Source organism: Carcharhinus amblyrhynchos, unplaced genomic scaffold (assembly GCF_965287045.1).
Source record: "Carcharhinus amblyrhynchos unplaced genomic scaffold, sCarAmb.v2.hapA scaffold_453, whole genome shotgun sequence".
Classification (NCBI taxonomy): Eukaryota; Metazoa; Chordata; class Chondrichthyes; order Carcharhiniformes; family Carcharhinidae; genus Carcharhinus; species Carcharhinus amblyrhynchos.
In genome coordinates, this window is record NW_027650193.1 from 79,471 (window position 1) to 93,367 (window position 13,897).

At 42.0% G+C, this 13,897-nt stretch overlaps 2 protein-coding genes across 6 annotated transcripts in view; one reads left to right on the forward strand and one right to left on the reverse strand.

The window, feature by feature from the left end:
• Nucleotides 1-5,605, forward strand: part of lig3 (ligase III, DNA, ATP-dependent) — a 60,805-nt gene extending 55,200 nt beyond the window's left edge. For 3 of the 5 annotated variants that reach the window (XM_080183868.1, XM_080183864.1, XM_080183866.1), the window contains exons 20-21: nt 1,380-1,457; nt 3,746-5,605. In XM_080183868.1, coding sequence (XP_080039994.1) covers nt 1,380-1,457; nt 3,746-3,979 — 312 coding nt within the window. In that variant the 3' untranslated portion in view covers nt 3,980-5,605. The remainder of the gene's footprint in view (nt 1-1,379; nt 1,458-3,745) is intronic. The other 2 variants (XM_080183869.1, XM_080183867.1) reach the window with 1 other exon arrangement.
• A 4,209-nt stretch (nt 5,606-9,814) lies between these two features.
• Nucleotides 9,815-12,607, reverse strand: LOC145339413 (P2Y purinoceptor 3-like). Its single transcript, XM_080183863.1, has one exon. It carries the CDS (start codon nt 11,720-11,722, stop codon nt 10,733-10,735), a length of 990 nt encoding a protein of 329 aa, XP_080039989.1. The 5' UTR covers nt 11,723-12,607; the 3' UTR covers nt 9,815-10,732.
• Nucleotides 12,608-13,897: the final 1,290 nt, after the last annotated feature.

Here is a 13,897-nt window from a genome sequence, read left to right on the forward strand (position 1 = left end):
GGGAACGTGTGTTGGATTTAGATGATGTGGGGACCTGACTTGCCTGAAACGTCAGCATCATACCCCATACCAAATGTGTGCCAAAACTCAGAATAAGGTAGGTAGTGCAAGGTGGCTGGTGTATGTGAAATCGTATCAGAGCAGGGAGTCTGAGAAGAAGTGATGGGGGAGAAAATGAGGAAGGAAGATACAATAATGTTGCCTTTTGACTGGATGTTAAAGTCGCCATGCTGGCAGATGCTTCTTAGATTGAGAAACCAAGACTAGAAAGAATAAAATAGAGTAAGACAGAGCAGAGCTGGAAATAGTGTTTGAAATGATGCTAAGCTTATTTCTAAACAACTTAAAACGTGTTGGAAGAAAGATTTGGAGTATTGTGAGCAGTTTTGGGTCCCATGTCTAAGGAAGGATGTGCTATCCTTGGAAAGGGTCCACAGGAGGTTCACAATAATGATCCCTGGAATGAAGAGCTTGTCATATGAGAAACAGTTGACGACTCTGGGTCTGTACTTATTGGAGTTTAGAAGGATGAGGGGAGATCTTATTGAAACTTACAGGATACAGCAAGGCCTGGACGTGGAGAGGATGTTTGCACTAATAGGACAAACTAGAACCAGAGGGCATAACCTTAGGCTAAAGGGACGATCCTTTAAAACAGAGATGAGGAGGAATTTCTTCAGCCAGAGAGTGATGAACCTTTGGAACTCTTTGCCACTGAAGGCTGTGGAGGCCAGGTCATTGAGTTTCTTTAATTGGTTCTTGATTGGTAAGGGGATCAGGGGTTATGGGGAAAAGGCAGGAGAAAGGGGATGAGAAAAATATCAGCCACGATTGAATGGCAGAGCAACCTCGATGAGCCGAGTGGCCTAATTCTGCTCCTATGTCTTATGATCTTAAGATGGTAAAGGGTTTGCTCAGCTTTCAGACTCTGGTACAGGGTATGTTGCACTAGGAGACAGTGTGATGACTCTTAATTTCACTCCAGTGGTAGAGAAGTGTTTTGGAAGAAGTTGAATTCGCAACTTGGTGGGAACAAGAGGTGAACATTGAAAGGAGCAATTTAATCGCAATGGTACCATACTGACCACAGAATTGATAAAATAACTAAAAGTGGGATCTTAAATTAATCTGCCCCATTCTGTTAAAGGATCCACACTTTATCCTGCTGCCCTGCACAACAGTGCCCATCTCTTCTGATGGCCTCGACTCATGCGGAAGAAAGACTGGACATTTACTTGTTGAATTGCCACATCAGCCCACGACCACTCAACCACAACACCTAAATGAAACCTGGTTAAAATTCATCCTGCATGCCTACAGAGTTTAACTGGAAATATATTTGTGCCTGTTTAACTTGACCTACATTTTATTTTCCACAGCAGGTCAAATCACCTGGCATCAGAAAGAGTAACGGCTCTTTTTTTTCCAGTCCATCTCTGCCTTCTTCTCCTAACCAGGTATTTTATTCTTTTTTAAGGAAGAAATCTGGCTCAAATGTTACAATTTTCATTATTCTGCCTTTTATTTAGCAGTCCTTACACTGTGGGTTCCAACAATACGTCCACAAGGCTTTTAACACTTTGGAAGAAATGGACAGCTTTGATGGGGAGAAGTTTATTTTTCTGCAGTGGAGGAGTCTAGGACAAGGGGGAATGATTTTAAAATTGGAGTTAGGCAGGAGAGAATTGAAGAAACACTTTGTGCAAAGGGCAGAATTATCTTCCACAAGAAGCAGTAGATACTACTCATATAATCATACAGTGCAGAAGGAGGCCATTTCATCCATCAAGCCTGCACTGACCACAATCCCACCCAGATACTATCCCTGTACCCCCATGTATTTATTCTAGCTAGTCCTCCTAATGCCAAGGGCAGTTTAGCATGGCCAATCAACCTGACTTGCACATCTTTGGAGAGTGGGAGGCAGCCAGAGCACCTGGAGGAAACCCATGCAGACGTGGGGAGAACGTGCAAACAGACAGTGATCCCAGTGACTCCAATTAACTCCATGCAGGCATTGTTGCTCAAGAAGTCTCGGGCCTGCAGCACCTGGCATTATGGTTTTAAAATAAAAGTTTATGCTAAGCCATTTATCATAAATGGTATTGTAGAACTTTTCTGGGAGAATTTCTTTTATCCTTGCATTGTTCAAATCCAACCAGATTAGGACTCAATTCGCATTGGGTCACTGAGATCTTTGCTGTGTTCTGCAATTTCACTGCTAGACTTTGATCATGGCATAGTGTCATGGTGGTTATGTGGCAATAACTATATGGGGGAACTTGCATTGTACTTCTTCATTCATGAGATTTGTAGAATTCACTGAGTGCTCTATGTTCAGTTAAATATCCTGTGCAGCTAAAGCCTTGCAAAAATAGTTTGATTGCCTCATGTGCATAGCACATTGATGTTTTCTTAACGTTGCAACATGCCTGATGTCCTAATTTAAAGGTTTGCTAGCAAGTTTACTTTTCCTCTTTAAAAAATTGTGTTCTGTGTTCCTTGTGCTGTAGAACTGAGGAAGGTTTTAAATTTCTGAGTGCATTAGCTACAGTTGACCTTCAAATATTACCAATAAATTCAAATAACTGTTCATCATCCCTGAACATCTTCAATATACTTACCTTTGTAGCTAAAATCCCCCGTTCCTGGAAGCATTCTGGTCAACCTCGTCTGCACCGTGCTAAAGGGACCTCACATCCTTCATAAAGTGTGGTGACCAGAACTGGATGCAATACTCCAGCTGTGGCCTGAGCAGAAATTTACAAAAGTTCAATAAAGTTCCCCTGCTCAGACCTCTACTTATGAAGCCCAAGATCCCGTATTCTTTGTGTTACATTCCTGTTAGGGCCTGTTGACATTTGGGGAAATCCAAACACTAACTGGTAGAACTATGCCCCCTAAGATTTCTTGTTTTTAATACTAAAAAAAATTGTATGTAAAAGAAAGTAAGCAAAGCCAAGCAATATTAACTTAATGCTATAGTTTATAAAGATTTGTGCTGTAAATTCATGACCTACATGTTACATTATATTTGCTAACCACTCTCTTTGTATCCTGCCATTTTCCAAGATCCATGGATGCGTCCCTCATCCTTCATAACTGCACCATTAGGTCAATATTGCCTCACCCTGACTATTTTGCCAAATGAATCAACTCACACTTCTTGGTGTTAAATTCCCACTGTTCAGCACTCTCCAGCCTGAAAAATAGCCATTTGCCACAAATCTTTGTTTTCTGTCCTTGACTGTTTATTACTCAAGATCACATTGGGCCTCAAATTCCAAAAGTCACAATTTTGTTAACCAGCCTTTTAGACGTGTTTGACAACATCCATTTCATTCCCTTTGCCGCTTGCACTGTTACTTCATAAAAAAAAAATCCAGCTACATTAGTGGAGCATGATCTGTCTTCTGAAACCATGCTAGTTCTTCTTAATTAACTCAAACCTCTCCAAGTGCCTATTACTTTATTCCCACGGTTTTGATTTTAAAATCTTACTCAACATTGACATTAAACTAACCAGCCTGCTTTGCCAGCACTGCCCTCGCACCCTTCCTCATGTAAGGCTGTCACATTTGCCACTGCCCGATCTTCTAGGACCTCCTAGATGGTAATTGCTGGTCTGAGTTAGGTGCTAAAGTTTGTAATTGATAGTAGACATTTGAAATTAGGGCAGGACTAGTTCAATCATTTCTAAAAATTGAGAGAACTCACGTATTCACAAAATATTATCTTTCCTCAGACCCTGCTGAACATATTTACAGGAGTAAAGCTTTACTTGCCTGCATCAGTGCAAGACTTCAGCAGACTCCGCCGGTACTTCATTGCATACGATGGAGATCTGGTTGCAGAATATGACCTGGCTACAGCAACACATGTGGTTGGTGACATAAAGGGTGATACATGTGCCAAATGTGTGTCTGTGAATTGGATCTGGGAGTGCATCAAGAAAAGAAAGCTGGTTCCGCCATGCTGATAGGTTTTAATCTCCAGCATAACTGCTCAAAACAAGATGGTGAAGATCTCTAATTTCAGACTTGAGTACATTTTCCAAGAAATTTTACACCTGTAATTAAGACTTCTGTGTCATGGGGAGTGAATGATGTTGGCACATTGGAATTCTGTGCTTAGCATCGTGTACATTTGTAGACTTGCCTAATAGGAAGACTGAGGCAAGGAGACGCTGCAATTGCCTTCACTTTCTTAACACTCCTTTTTTGTGACACATACAGGTGATTACTGTACTGTGATGCTGTACTTCTCTGGATTTGAGGCCATGGGAATGTACATTGCAACCCACAGTCATTATGGGGATGCTACCTTACAGAACAAAGTGTGAAGCACAACTTCTTGTAAAGCGTTGCTAGCATTTAACCTGGAGTTACCGAGACTTTCTACAGCTAACAGAAATATTGTATTCTTCTGGTTGAATTCTACAGTATCCCTAAAAGTACATCGATTTGGAATGACTTTTGACAATACAAATGCATTTGTATATAACCTGACCTTTTTGATTCTTGAACTTAAATTAGGTGATAAATTGTGGAACAAGGTTTAATTGAAGACGAGGATTCAGGTAAAATTTTGCAGAAGGTGTTTTTCCCTCTTGGCTTGATGGTCCACCCATTGGATGGCTTGGGGTGGTTCAGAGCCATATAGTTTGATTCTTTGGGCTATACTGCGTTAGCTGGTCTTAGTCAAGCAGCAGTTGGGGTTATCATAGATGGCCTCCATGTTCCTTGGCCTGGGATTTTCCTGTTCCCGATCACTCTCCTGTAACCCCTGTGGGTGTTATGTAAGGATTTAGTTGTGATGTCTCACCTGCCACCTAGTGTGGTAACATCTAAGCACCTGGAGAATTGCTACTCGGACAAGACACTGTGGATCCGTGCCCTGGTGTGAATTGGTGCCTGCAAGACAAATAGGAGATGGACAAATAATTTCTTGACTTACTCTTTGAATTTCAGTTCTTCTGTTTCCCAATCCAAGACCAGCTTATGCACTATTGGTTGCTTCAAATGGGCACACAGGACTTTGTTTGTTGTTGGATTCCTGCAACCATACTCCATCAGGGATCTCCTCCTTCAGCCACAACGGATGGATTGCTTTAACCTGTTTTTCTCTTCACTCAAGATTATTTCTTGTCCAGCTCTCTGTACCTCCTATTTGCAGCTTTACAAAGTACCCTATTGAAGCTCAGTTTGCAATAATGTGAATAAGGATTTTTGTGGGGGGGGGAGGTGGGTGCAAAATTGTTTGGCGTTCTGTCCAAAACTTCCCAAATTTTTCCTTGTCTGACAAAGATTTCTCTGCAAGAGTGCATCTCATTGGAGTGATTTGTATGCCCAATGCTGACATTTGTGTTTACTGACTAACTTTGACAAATGCAAAATGTATTTTGTTTTAGACTGTTCAAGACTTCATGTAATTTTTTTTTTAACCAGTTTCTGGGTTGTTCTGAGGATCAGTATGTCATGAGCAATTGGTCCTTCCACATCAGTAAGTAGCATACTTTTAATAAAAACAGACTAACTTGCCACCATTTAATAATGCAGGTGAGGGGGCAAGGTAGCAACAAAAATAAATCCGACAAGCGACTCTGGCTCTGCAAACTGCTGGCTGTGTTCTTTGTCACCCAAATACACCTAACTCCCTCAGACTGCTTTTGCTGCCTTAGGGGTCAAATGGACAAATGGGGGAAAATTGGAGTTTGGGGGATGGGTGATGTGGTGAAAAAAGAAGGGAACAATAAAACGAAAGGAAGCAGGATGAAGAATAAAGATCAAGTGGAGAAGAAGATGAACAGAGAAAGAAAAAGGGTGAGGTCAGGCAGAGGCAAAACATGAGAAAGGAACAAGAGGAGAATGTGGAGTCTAAAAGGACAGAATGATCACCAATGGACAAACACTAGGGGCAGCAGGCAGGATGGGGGCAATTTGGGACGGTATGTCGTATGGTTGGTGTGCTGTGAATACTGGTGACCAGAGAACAGTCGATAAAGAAAGGGAAAGAGGGGAAAGTGGCAGAGTTGCACCCAGCAACTCAACACAGAGAAGGCAAACAATGGGCAGAATTCTCTGGCTTTTCACATCCTGCCACTGCTGCAAGCGAGGACGGAGAATTTGATGTTCTGTTCACTGCAGTGGGACCAGAGACTCCCGTCGGCATGAATGGCTGGAAAATTCCAGCCAACATATCTAATAACTTTGAGCAACACAAGATCAGATTTAGTAAGCAAGATTAATTGGGAGTACTTTACAGCAGATTGAGACTTCTGTCCAATTTGGGGAGATAAGAGAGAGCAAAATATCTATCAGAATTCAGACACCGGAGCTTGGGAAAGTGACATGTTTGGACATGGGAAAGAGTGAAAGACAAGATCATTAACAAAGGAAGGACTTTCCCGAGTTCACTGCCTGTCATGAATTCAAGACATCCTAAAGGAATTCACAACTAATAAAGTACTCCTGAGGCTGTGTGATGATTAAAAGTAAATTTTGAGATGTAAAGGTGTGGAGCAAATGGATTTTAGGTCCAGATTAATCAAACCTCGCTATGGTAGGACAGGCTGAAAGGATTAACTGCCATGTTTCTATTCCGCATGTTCCTGTAAAACAGTGATTATGTTACTGGAATAGTTCCATATCCAGTTGTGAATGGTGCTGGACCATTAAACAACTGACAGGAAAAAGATCCTCCACAAGCATCCGCATCCTTGAAGGCAGATTTCAGCATATGTGTGAGAAATCTATGGCTGAAGTATTTGCAACCATCTTCAGTCAAAGTCCAGAACTTGATCCACATGCTTCAGCCTTAACCCTGAATTTTATCATCATCTAGTTTCACTCCCATCTCCCCATATGCCCTCTCTGAGCTCATCTCGCCAGTGAGATCCTTGTTCTCTAGTTGATAGTCTTACTGAACTGCTAAACAAGAAGCAGCAACTTTAAGAACAAAAGGCAGATGGCCTGGTGGGGGAGGGTGATTTCAATGAGGCAATATGTGTATGGGGTATTTTTATAAAAATGGTGTTTGAGATCGAAGAGAAAGATCACAATCTAAAGCTGACCTATATTGACCTCCAGTTTAGCAATAGACTTTCGAAATAATCTTGTGGCTTTGTTTCTCCATATTTCTGTAATCATAACCGGCCTTACGGCATCCTCCAGTGACCAGATACTCCACCAATGCTTCTGCTGCACCAATTCTTGCCTCTTGAGTATTCCCCATTTTAATTGCTTTGATATAGACAGTGGGCCTCCCAATTGCCTATGCCCTAGGTTTGGGCAATGCGCCCCTAAATCTCTCCACCTTTCTACTTCTCTTTGGTAGTTGTGTGAAGCATCTACAAAATACACTGCAAAAACTTGCTACAGCATCTTCCAAGCCCATGACCTCTAGCACCTAAAAGAGTAAGGGCAGCAGACACATGAGAATGTCACCAGTTACAGGTTCTTCTGTGTCACACACCATCTGAATTGGGAAATATATTGTCATTCCTTCAACATCACTGCCAAAATCCTGGAGCTCTCTTATGTGTACTCACACCTCACAGTCTGCCCCACTTTAAGAAGGTGGTTCCTCAAGGGATGGATGATAAGTGTTGAATTTGCCATGATGTTTGCAAGGTATAATTGACTAAAGGAGAAAATCTCCCTAGAATGTCTTCAGCAATTGTTGGCTTTTAGAAGTGTCTCTGTCTGTGTTGGGCTAAGTTATTTTTGAAGTCACAAAAGTGATGTGTTCAATTCATTAGTATTATAGTGAAGTAAGCTTGCTCACTTTGCAGTTGACAGGTGCACACTAGTCTGCCTTCTGGAAGATGGGAGAAATACACAGGATTGTAGTATCCAGTACACACAAGGAGGTATTTCATTATCAGGATCTTTGGATTGCGCCATTGAGGGACTAAATGGTAAGGTTTCAAGGTCGCAGCAGTGTATTGGCAGGTGGGAGGGTGGTTTGAAGTGTGTATACTTTAATGCTAGGAGCATACGGAATAAGATGAATGAACTTGCAGCCTGGATTAGTACCTGGGACTTCAATGTTGTGGCCATTTTGGAGACATGGATAGAGCAGGGACAGGAATGGTTGTTGCCGGTTCTGGGGTTCAGATGTTTCAGTCAGAGCAGGGAAGGTGGTAGAAGAGGCATTGTTAGTCAAGGACAGTATTACGGTGGCAGAAAGGACGTTTGATGTGGACTCATCTATTGAGTTGGTATGGGCTGAGATTAGAAACAGGAAGATTAGAGGTCACCCTGCTGGGATTTTTTTTATATAGGCCTCCAAAAAGTTCCACAGATGTAGAGGAAAGGATTGCAAAAATGATTCTGGATAGGAGCGAAAGTAACAGGGTAGTTGTTATGGGGGACTTTAACTTTACAAATATTGATTGGAAAAGCTATAGTTCAAGTATGTTAGAGGGGTTAGTTTTTGTCCAATGTGTGCAGGAAGGTTTCCTGACACAGTATGTACATAGGCCAACAAGAGGTGAGGCCACATTGGATTTGGTACTGGGTAGTGAACCAGATCAGGTGTTAGATTTGGAGATAGGTGAGCACTTTGGTGATAGTGACCAAAATTTGGTTACGTTTACCTTAGTGATGGAAAGGGATAGGTATATACCGAAGGACAGAAGTTATAGCTGGGGGAAAGGAAATTATGAGGTCATTAGGTGAGATTTAGGATATATAGGTTGGAGTAGGAAACTGCAGGGGATGGGAACAATTGAAATGTGGAGCTTGTTCAAGGAGCAGCTACTGCAAGTCCTTGATAAATATATTCCTGTCAGGCAGGGAGGAAGTAGTCGAGCAAGGGAACCGTGGTGTACTAAGGAAGTTGAACCTCTGGTGAAGAGGAAGGAGACATATGTAAAGATGAGACGTGAAGGCTCAGTTAGGGCACTGGAGAGTTATAAATTTAGCCAGGAAGAAGCTAAAGAGAGAGTTAAGAGGAGCTAGAAGAGGACATAAGAAGACTTTGGCAGGTAGGATCAAGGAGAGCCCTAAAGCTTTCTATAGATATATCAGGAATAAAAGATTGATTAGGGCCAGTCAGGGACAGTAGTGGGAAGTTGTGCTTGGAGCCTGAAGAGATAGGAGAGGCACTAAATAAATACTTTGTCAGTGTTCACGCAGGAAAAAGTCAATGTAGTCGAGGAGAATGCTGAGATACAGGCTTTTAGACTAGATGGGATTGAGGTACATAAAGAGGAGGTGTTAGCAATTCTTGAAAGTATGAAAATAAGTAAGTCCCCTGGGCCGGATGGTATTTATCCTAGGATTCTCTGGGAGGCTAGGGAGGAGATTGCAGAGCCTTTGGCTTTGGTCTTTATGCCATTGGCTACAGGTATAGTGCCAAAAGACTGGAGGATAGCAAATGTCCCCTTGTTCAAGAAGGGGAGTAGAGACCAGCCTGGAAATTATAGACTGGTGAGCCTTCTGTTGTGGGCAAAGTTTTGGAAAGGATTATAAGAGATAGGATTTATAATCATCTAGAGAGAAATAATTTGATTAGGGATAGTCAACACGGTTTTGTGAAGGATCGGTCATGCCTCACAAACCTTATTGAATTCTTTGAGAAGGTGACCAAAGAGGTGGATAAGGGTAAAGCAGCTGACGTGGTGTATATGGATTTTAGCAAAGCGTTTGATAAGGTTCCCCATGGTAAGCTACTGCAGAAAATGCAGATGCATGGGATTGAGGGTGATTTAGCAGTTTGGATCAGAAATTGGCTTGCTGATGGAAGACAGAGGGTGGTGGTTGATGAGAAATGTTCAACCTGGAGTTCAGTTACTAGTGGTGTACTTCAAGGATCTGTTTTGGGGCCACTGCTGTTTGTCATTTTTATAAATGACCTAGATGAGGGTTTAGAAGGATGGGTTAGTAAATTTGCGGATGACACTAAAGTTGGAGGAGTTGTAGACAGTGAGGATGGATGTTACAGTTTGCAGAGGGACATAGATAAACTGCAGAGCTGGGCTGAGAGGTGGCAGATGGAGTTTAATGCGGAAAAAGTGAGGTGATTCGCTTTGGAAAGGGTTATGATGCTATATACAGACATATGAATTAGGAGTAGGAGAAGCCACTTAGCCTGCACCACCATTCAATAAGATCATCATGCTAGTAGAAATTATAGAAACCCTACAGTGCAGAAGGAGGCCATTTGGCCCATCGAGTCTGCACCAACAACAATGCCACCTAGGCCCTATCTCTGCAACCCCTTGCAATTTCCCTGCTAATCCCTCTAACCTACACATCCTGTGATACCAAAGGGCAATTTAGCATGGCCAATACACTTATCTAGCACATCTTTTGACAGAGGGGAAACTGGAGAGCCCGGAGGAAACCCACGCATGTGGGAGAATGTGCAAACTTCACACAGGCAGTCATCCAAGCTGGGAATTGAAGTCCAGTTCCCTGGAGCTGTGAGCCAGTGTGCCACCCCACGGTACAGAATTTGTTATATGCGACAATTGGAAAATTTAACACCAGTGTGAGCAAAGATTAATAATATTGGAAAGAAGATTTACAGACCGGAACAGCATGCAGATGTAAATGTCTAATGTAATAATCCACATGGTTGACATGAAAAGTTTCAAAGAAGAAATAGTATATCAGAGGTACAAATAATTTTGAGAAATCAGAGATGAGTGAATTTTGACACTGTAGCGATGTTTTGTTGGGCTAGTTGTCAATGTGCCAAAACCATCCCAGTTTTCGTAAGTGTGTCACAGCTTTGCTTCAATAACATTCAGGTTACTGCTGGTAGCCATTGATTTCTTAACGCATTTCCACCTTCTCAAGATTTGAATGACCTTTTCTCTGTACTTGGTGCTAGCGTAACAATACACAATGGGATTCAGAATGCCATGCAGGTGAAGGAAAGGAAGGCTTGAATAGTAAAGTTTGCCAACCTTTTGGAAAAGTGGACAGTTCCCGTGATCCATGGTGGCGACCAAAAGACGTGTCACAACTGGAGGGAAAAAGCAGACCATGAAGATGAACAATACGATGACCATCATCTTGACAGCATGTTGGCCTCTTTGTTGAGATTGAGATGTTAATGCCGGATTGGACAATTGCTGTCGGATTAATATTGTAGACACGAACAGAAATCCAAACGGAATCATAAAACCCAAAATACTTAGTGTAATAGTTGATGACAGTAAATTGCCTGATGTAATGCCTTCATTAAGGCTCAGACAATGCAGTTTTCCATTCTTTTCAGAAACGTTGGTTGTGAAAAAGGCCATGCTTATGAAAGCGCAAGTCACCAACCATATTGTTACACTGAGGACAATGGTACATTTCTTTGTAATTCTGTTTTGAGATTGGATGGGTCTGATGACCATGTAACATTGGTAGCTGCTGATGCACGCCAGGAAGAAGACACTGACCAACATACTGGAAAAGATCAAGAATACTAGGAGTTTGCACATAAAATTTCCAAACATCCACTGATTGTTCTTACTGTGGTAAATGATCAAAAGGGGATTGGTGAGTGAAAACCCCAGATCACCTGCACACAGATTGAGCATCAAAATGTCAACGGGAGTCTTCTTCTTTATTTGAAAGCACAATATCCATAATGAGAAACTGTTGAAGCTTGCTGCTAAAATGAACAAGATTGTAAACACTGGAGGCATCATTGTGATGAGGAAATCTTCATCGAACAAACATGTTGTATTCACTGCACTTGTGACGGATGAATTGCCCATTTCTTCAGCTGAAACAGCCTATTTCTGCAAGATAGAAGTGCCATATACTGTGTTAGAATGCCAGTTTCTAAAATGTGACAACCAGACACAGCCATTTTGGATGGAAAGCAAAATTAGCATTGTAAAAAAAAACATGTTTCTATCATGAAACATCTCGCAGTACTGTGGTATTTAGTATATTTGTGTAGCCTAATCAGCATTGCTGCAATGTTTATCAAATTATTTAGACTCTTGTCATTTTCTGGTATGTTTTGAAAAGTTAACTTCTCGGTATTTCTACTTGTTCTTTCCAGTGGCATTGCCTTGCTGAAAGTTCAGTAAGTAGTCTCACAACATCAGGTTGAAGTCCAACAGGTTTATTTGGTAGCACGAGCTTTTGGAACATTGCCCCTTCATCAGGTGAGTACTTACAGTGCCTACCCGACCCGGCAACTCCACACCACTGCTGAAAGTTGAGCTGAGCAAAGTCGAGTGAGAGGATGTTGTTCTCAAACAGGAGTTAAGTGGTTTACAATCGTCAGTCAGACTAAAGTCTTTTTACACTTAGCTCCTGGATTGCTCTTTCACCCCACTTGACCTTGTTTGCTGCTGCTGCGCTGTTACATTGCTCATCTGGCAAGCAGTCTTGGATGAGTTGTAGTTTCCTTCCACAAACTTGGGAAAACCAAAGCCACAATGGCTCTGGTCTGTGCTACTGCCTCGATCCATTCTCCAGACCTTGTTCACAGTCTCCACAGCCTCTTTGATGCCAGGCTAACTGTACACACCACATATGCTTCTTCCCTTTAACACTTGCCTTTAGAATCCATCCCTTTGGTTACACATTTAGTTTGATTTGATTTCTTTTTGTCACGTACTGAGATACAGTGAAAAGTATTGTTTTGCGTGCTATCCATACAAATCATAGAATCCTACAGTGCAGAAGGAAGCCATTCGGCCCATCGTGCCTGCACCAGCCACAATCCCACCGAGGCCCTATCCCGAAAACCCCATGCATTTACCTTAGCTAGTCTTCCTGACACTAAGGAGCAATTTAGCAAGGCCAATCCACCTAACCCGCCCACCTTTGGAGTGTGGGAGGAAACTGGAGCACCCAGAGGAAACCCGCGTAGACACAGGGAGAACTTGCAAACTGCACACAGTCACCCAGGCCAGGAATTGAATCCAGGTTCCTGGCATTATGAGGCAGCAGCCTCACTGTGCCACCGTACTGCCCGTACCATACATAACTTGCAAAGAGTCTTGAAACATGGATGTGGTCAATCCATAGATCAGTACCATGTCCCTACTCTCTCTCCACTGCTTGCATTGTTGGGACTGACTGCAAGTATTTCAGCACCTTGTATCGAGATCAGGTTTTGTGAATTAAAGGAACATAATCAATGGGAAAAGAAAGTTTTAAAATGAACTAAAAAAACAAAGACGGCAGCATGCCGTTACTTCCCAAACCACAATCCCTGAAAATATTCCCACTGTGCTTCAGTGTGTGTGAGCATGTTGCTGTGTCTCAATCTGCTGTTTTTATTAAACCTGTGTTTTGATTTTGATAGGGTGAGTTATGTCCGGTTGTTACCCTGAACAAGTTTAATTTTAATCTCAAATAAGGGACAGAGAGGTAGTGAGTGAGTTATAAACTGATATTTCTCTTATGGGTGTATGCTGAGGTGTTTCTTCTGCCCTCATAGAACAGGACGTGAAGCTTCTTTTATTAAAAGGTGATGTAAATGTAGATTGCTGCATTGTTAGCATTTCACTATTTGTTGAGGCTGGTATTTTCTTCCTATTTATATTTTCTCCCTTGTCCAGTGTCTCCCCATCCGCCACAGTGACTGTTCCAATGCCCTCTGTTTCTTTAACAGTTTGCACTTTCTTGGCCCTAACTCATTTCCTTTTCAAAATGGATGTCCATTTCTTCTACATTTTCATCCTCACCAAAGAGTTCTTCACTTCTTTGAATAGAAGCCCCAAACAGTCAGCGTACACCACCACCCTCCTCTTCCCAGCTAAATGTGAACAACTTCTCTATTAACTCAGATAAAGGCAAATACTGCAGTTGCTGGAATCTAAAACAAAGACAAAAACGGTATCTGTTTATTAACCCAACTCACTTCCCCCAAATAAAAGATGTTGCCATGAATATCTGCTCCCAGCTATGTCTGTCTTTGTGGATTGGAA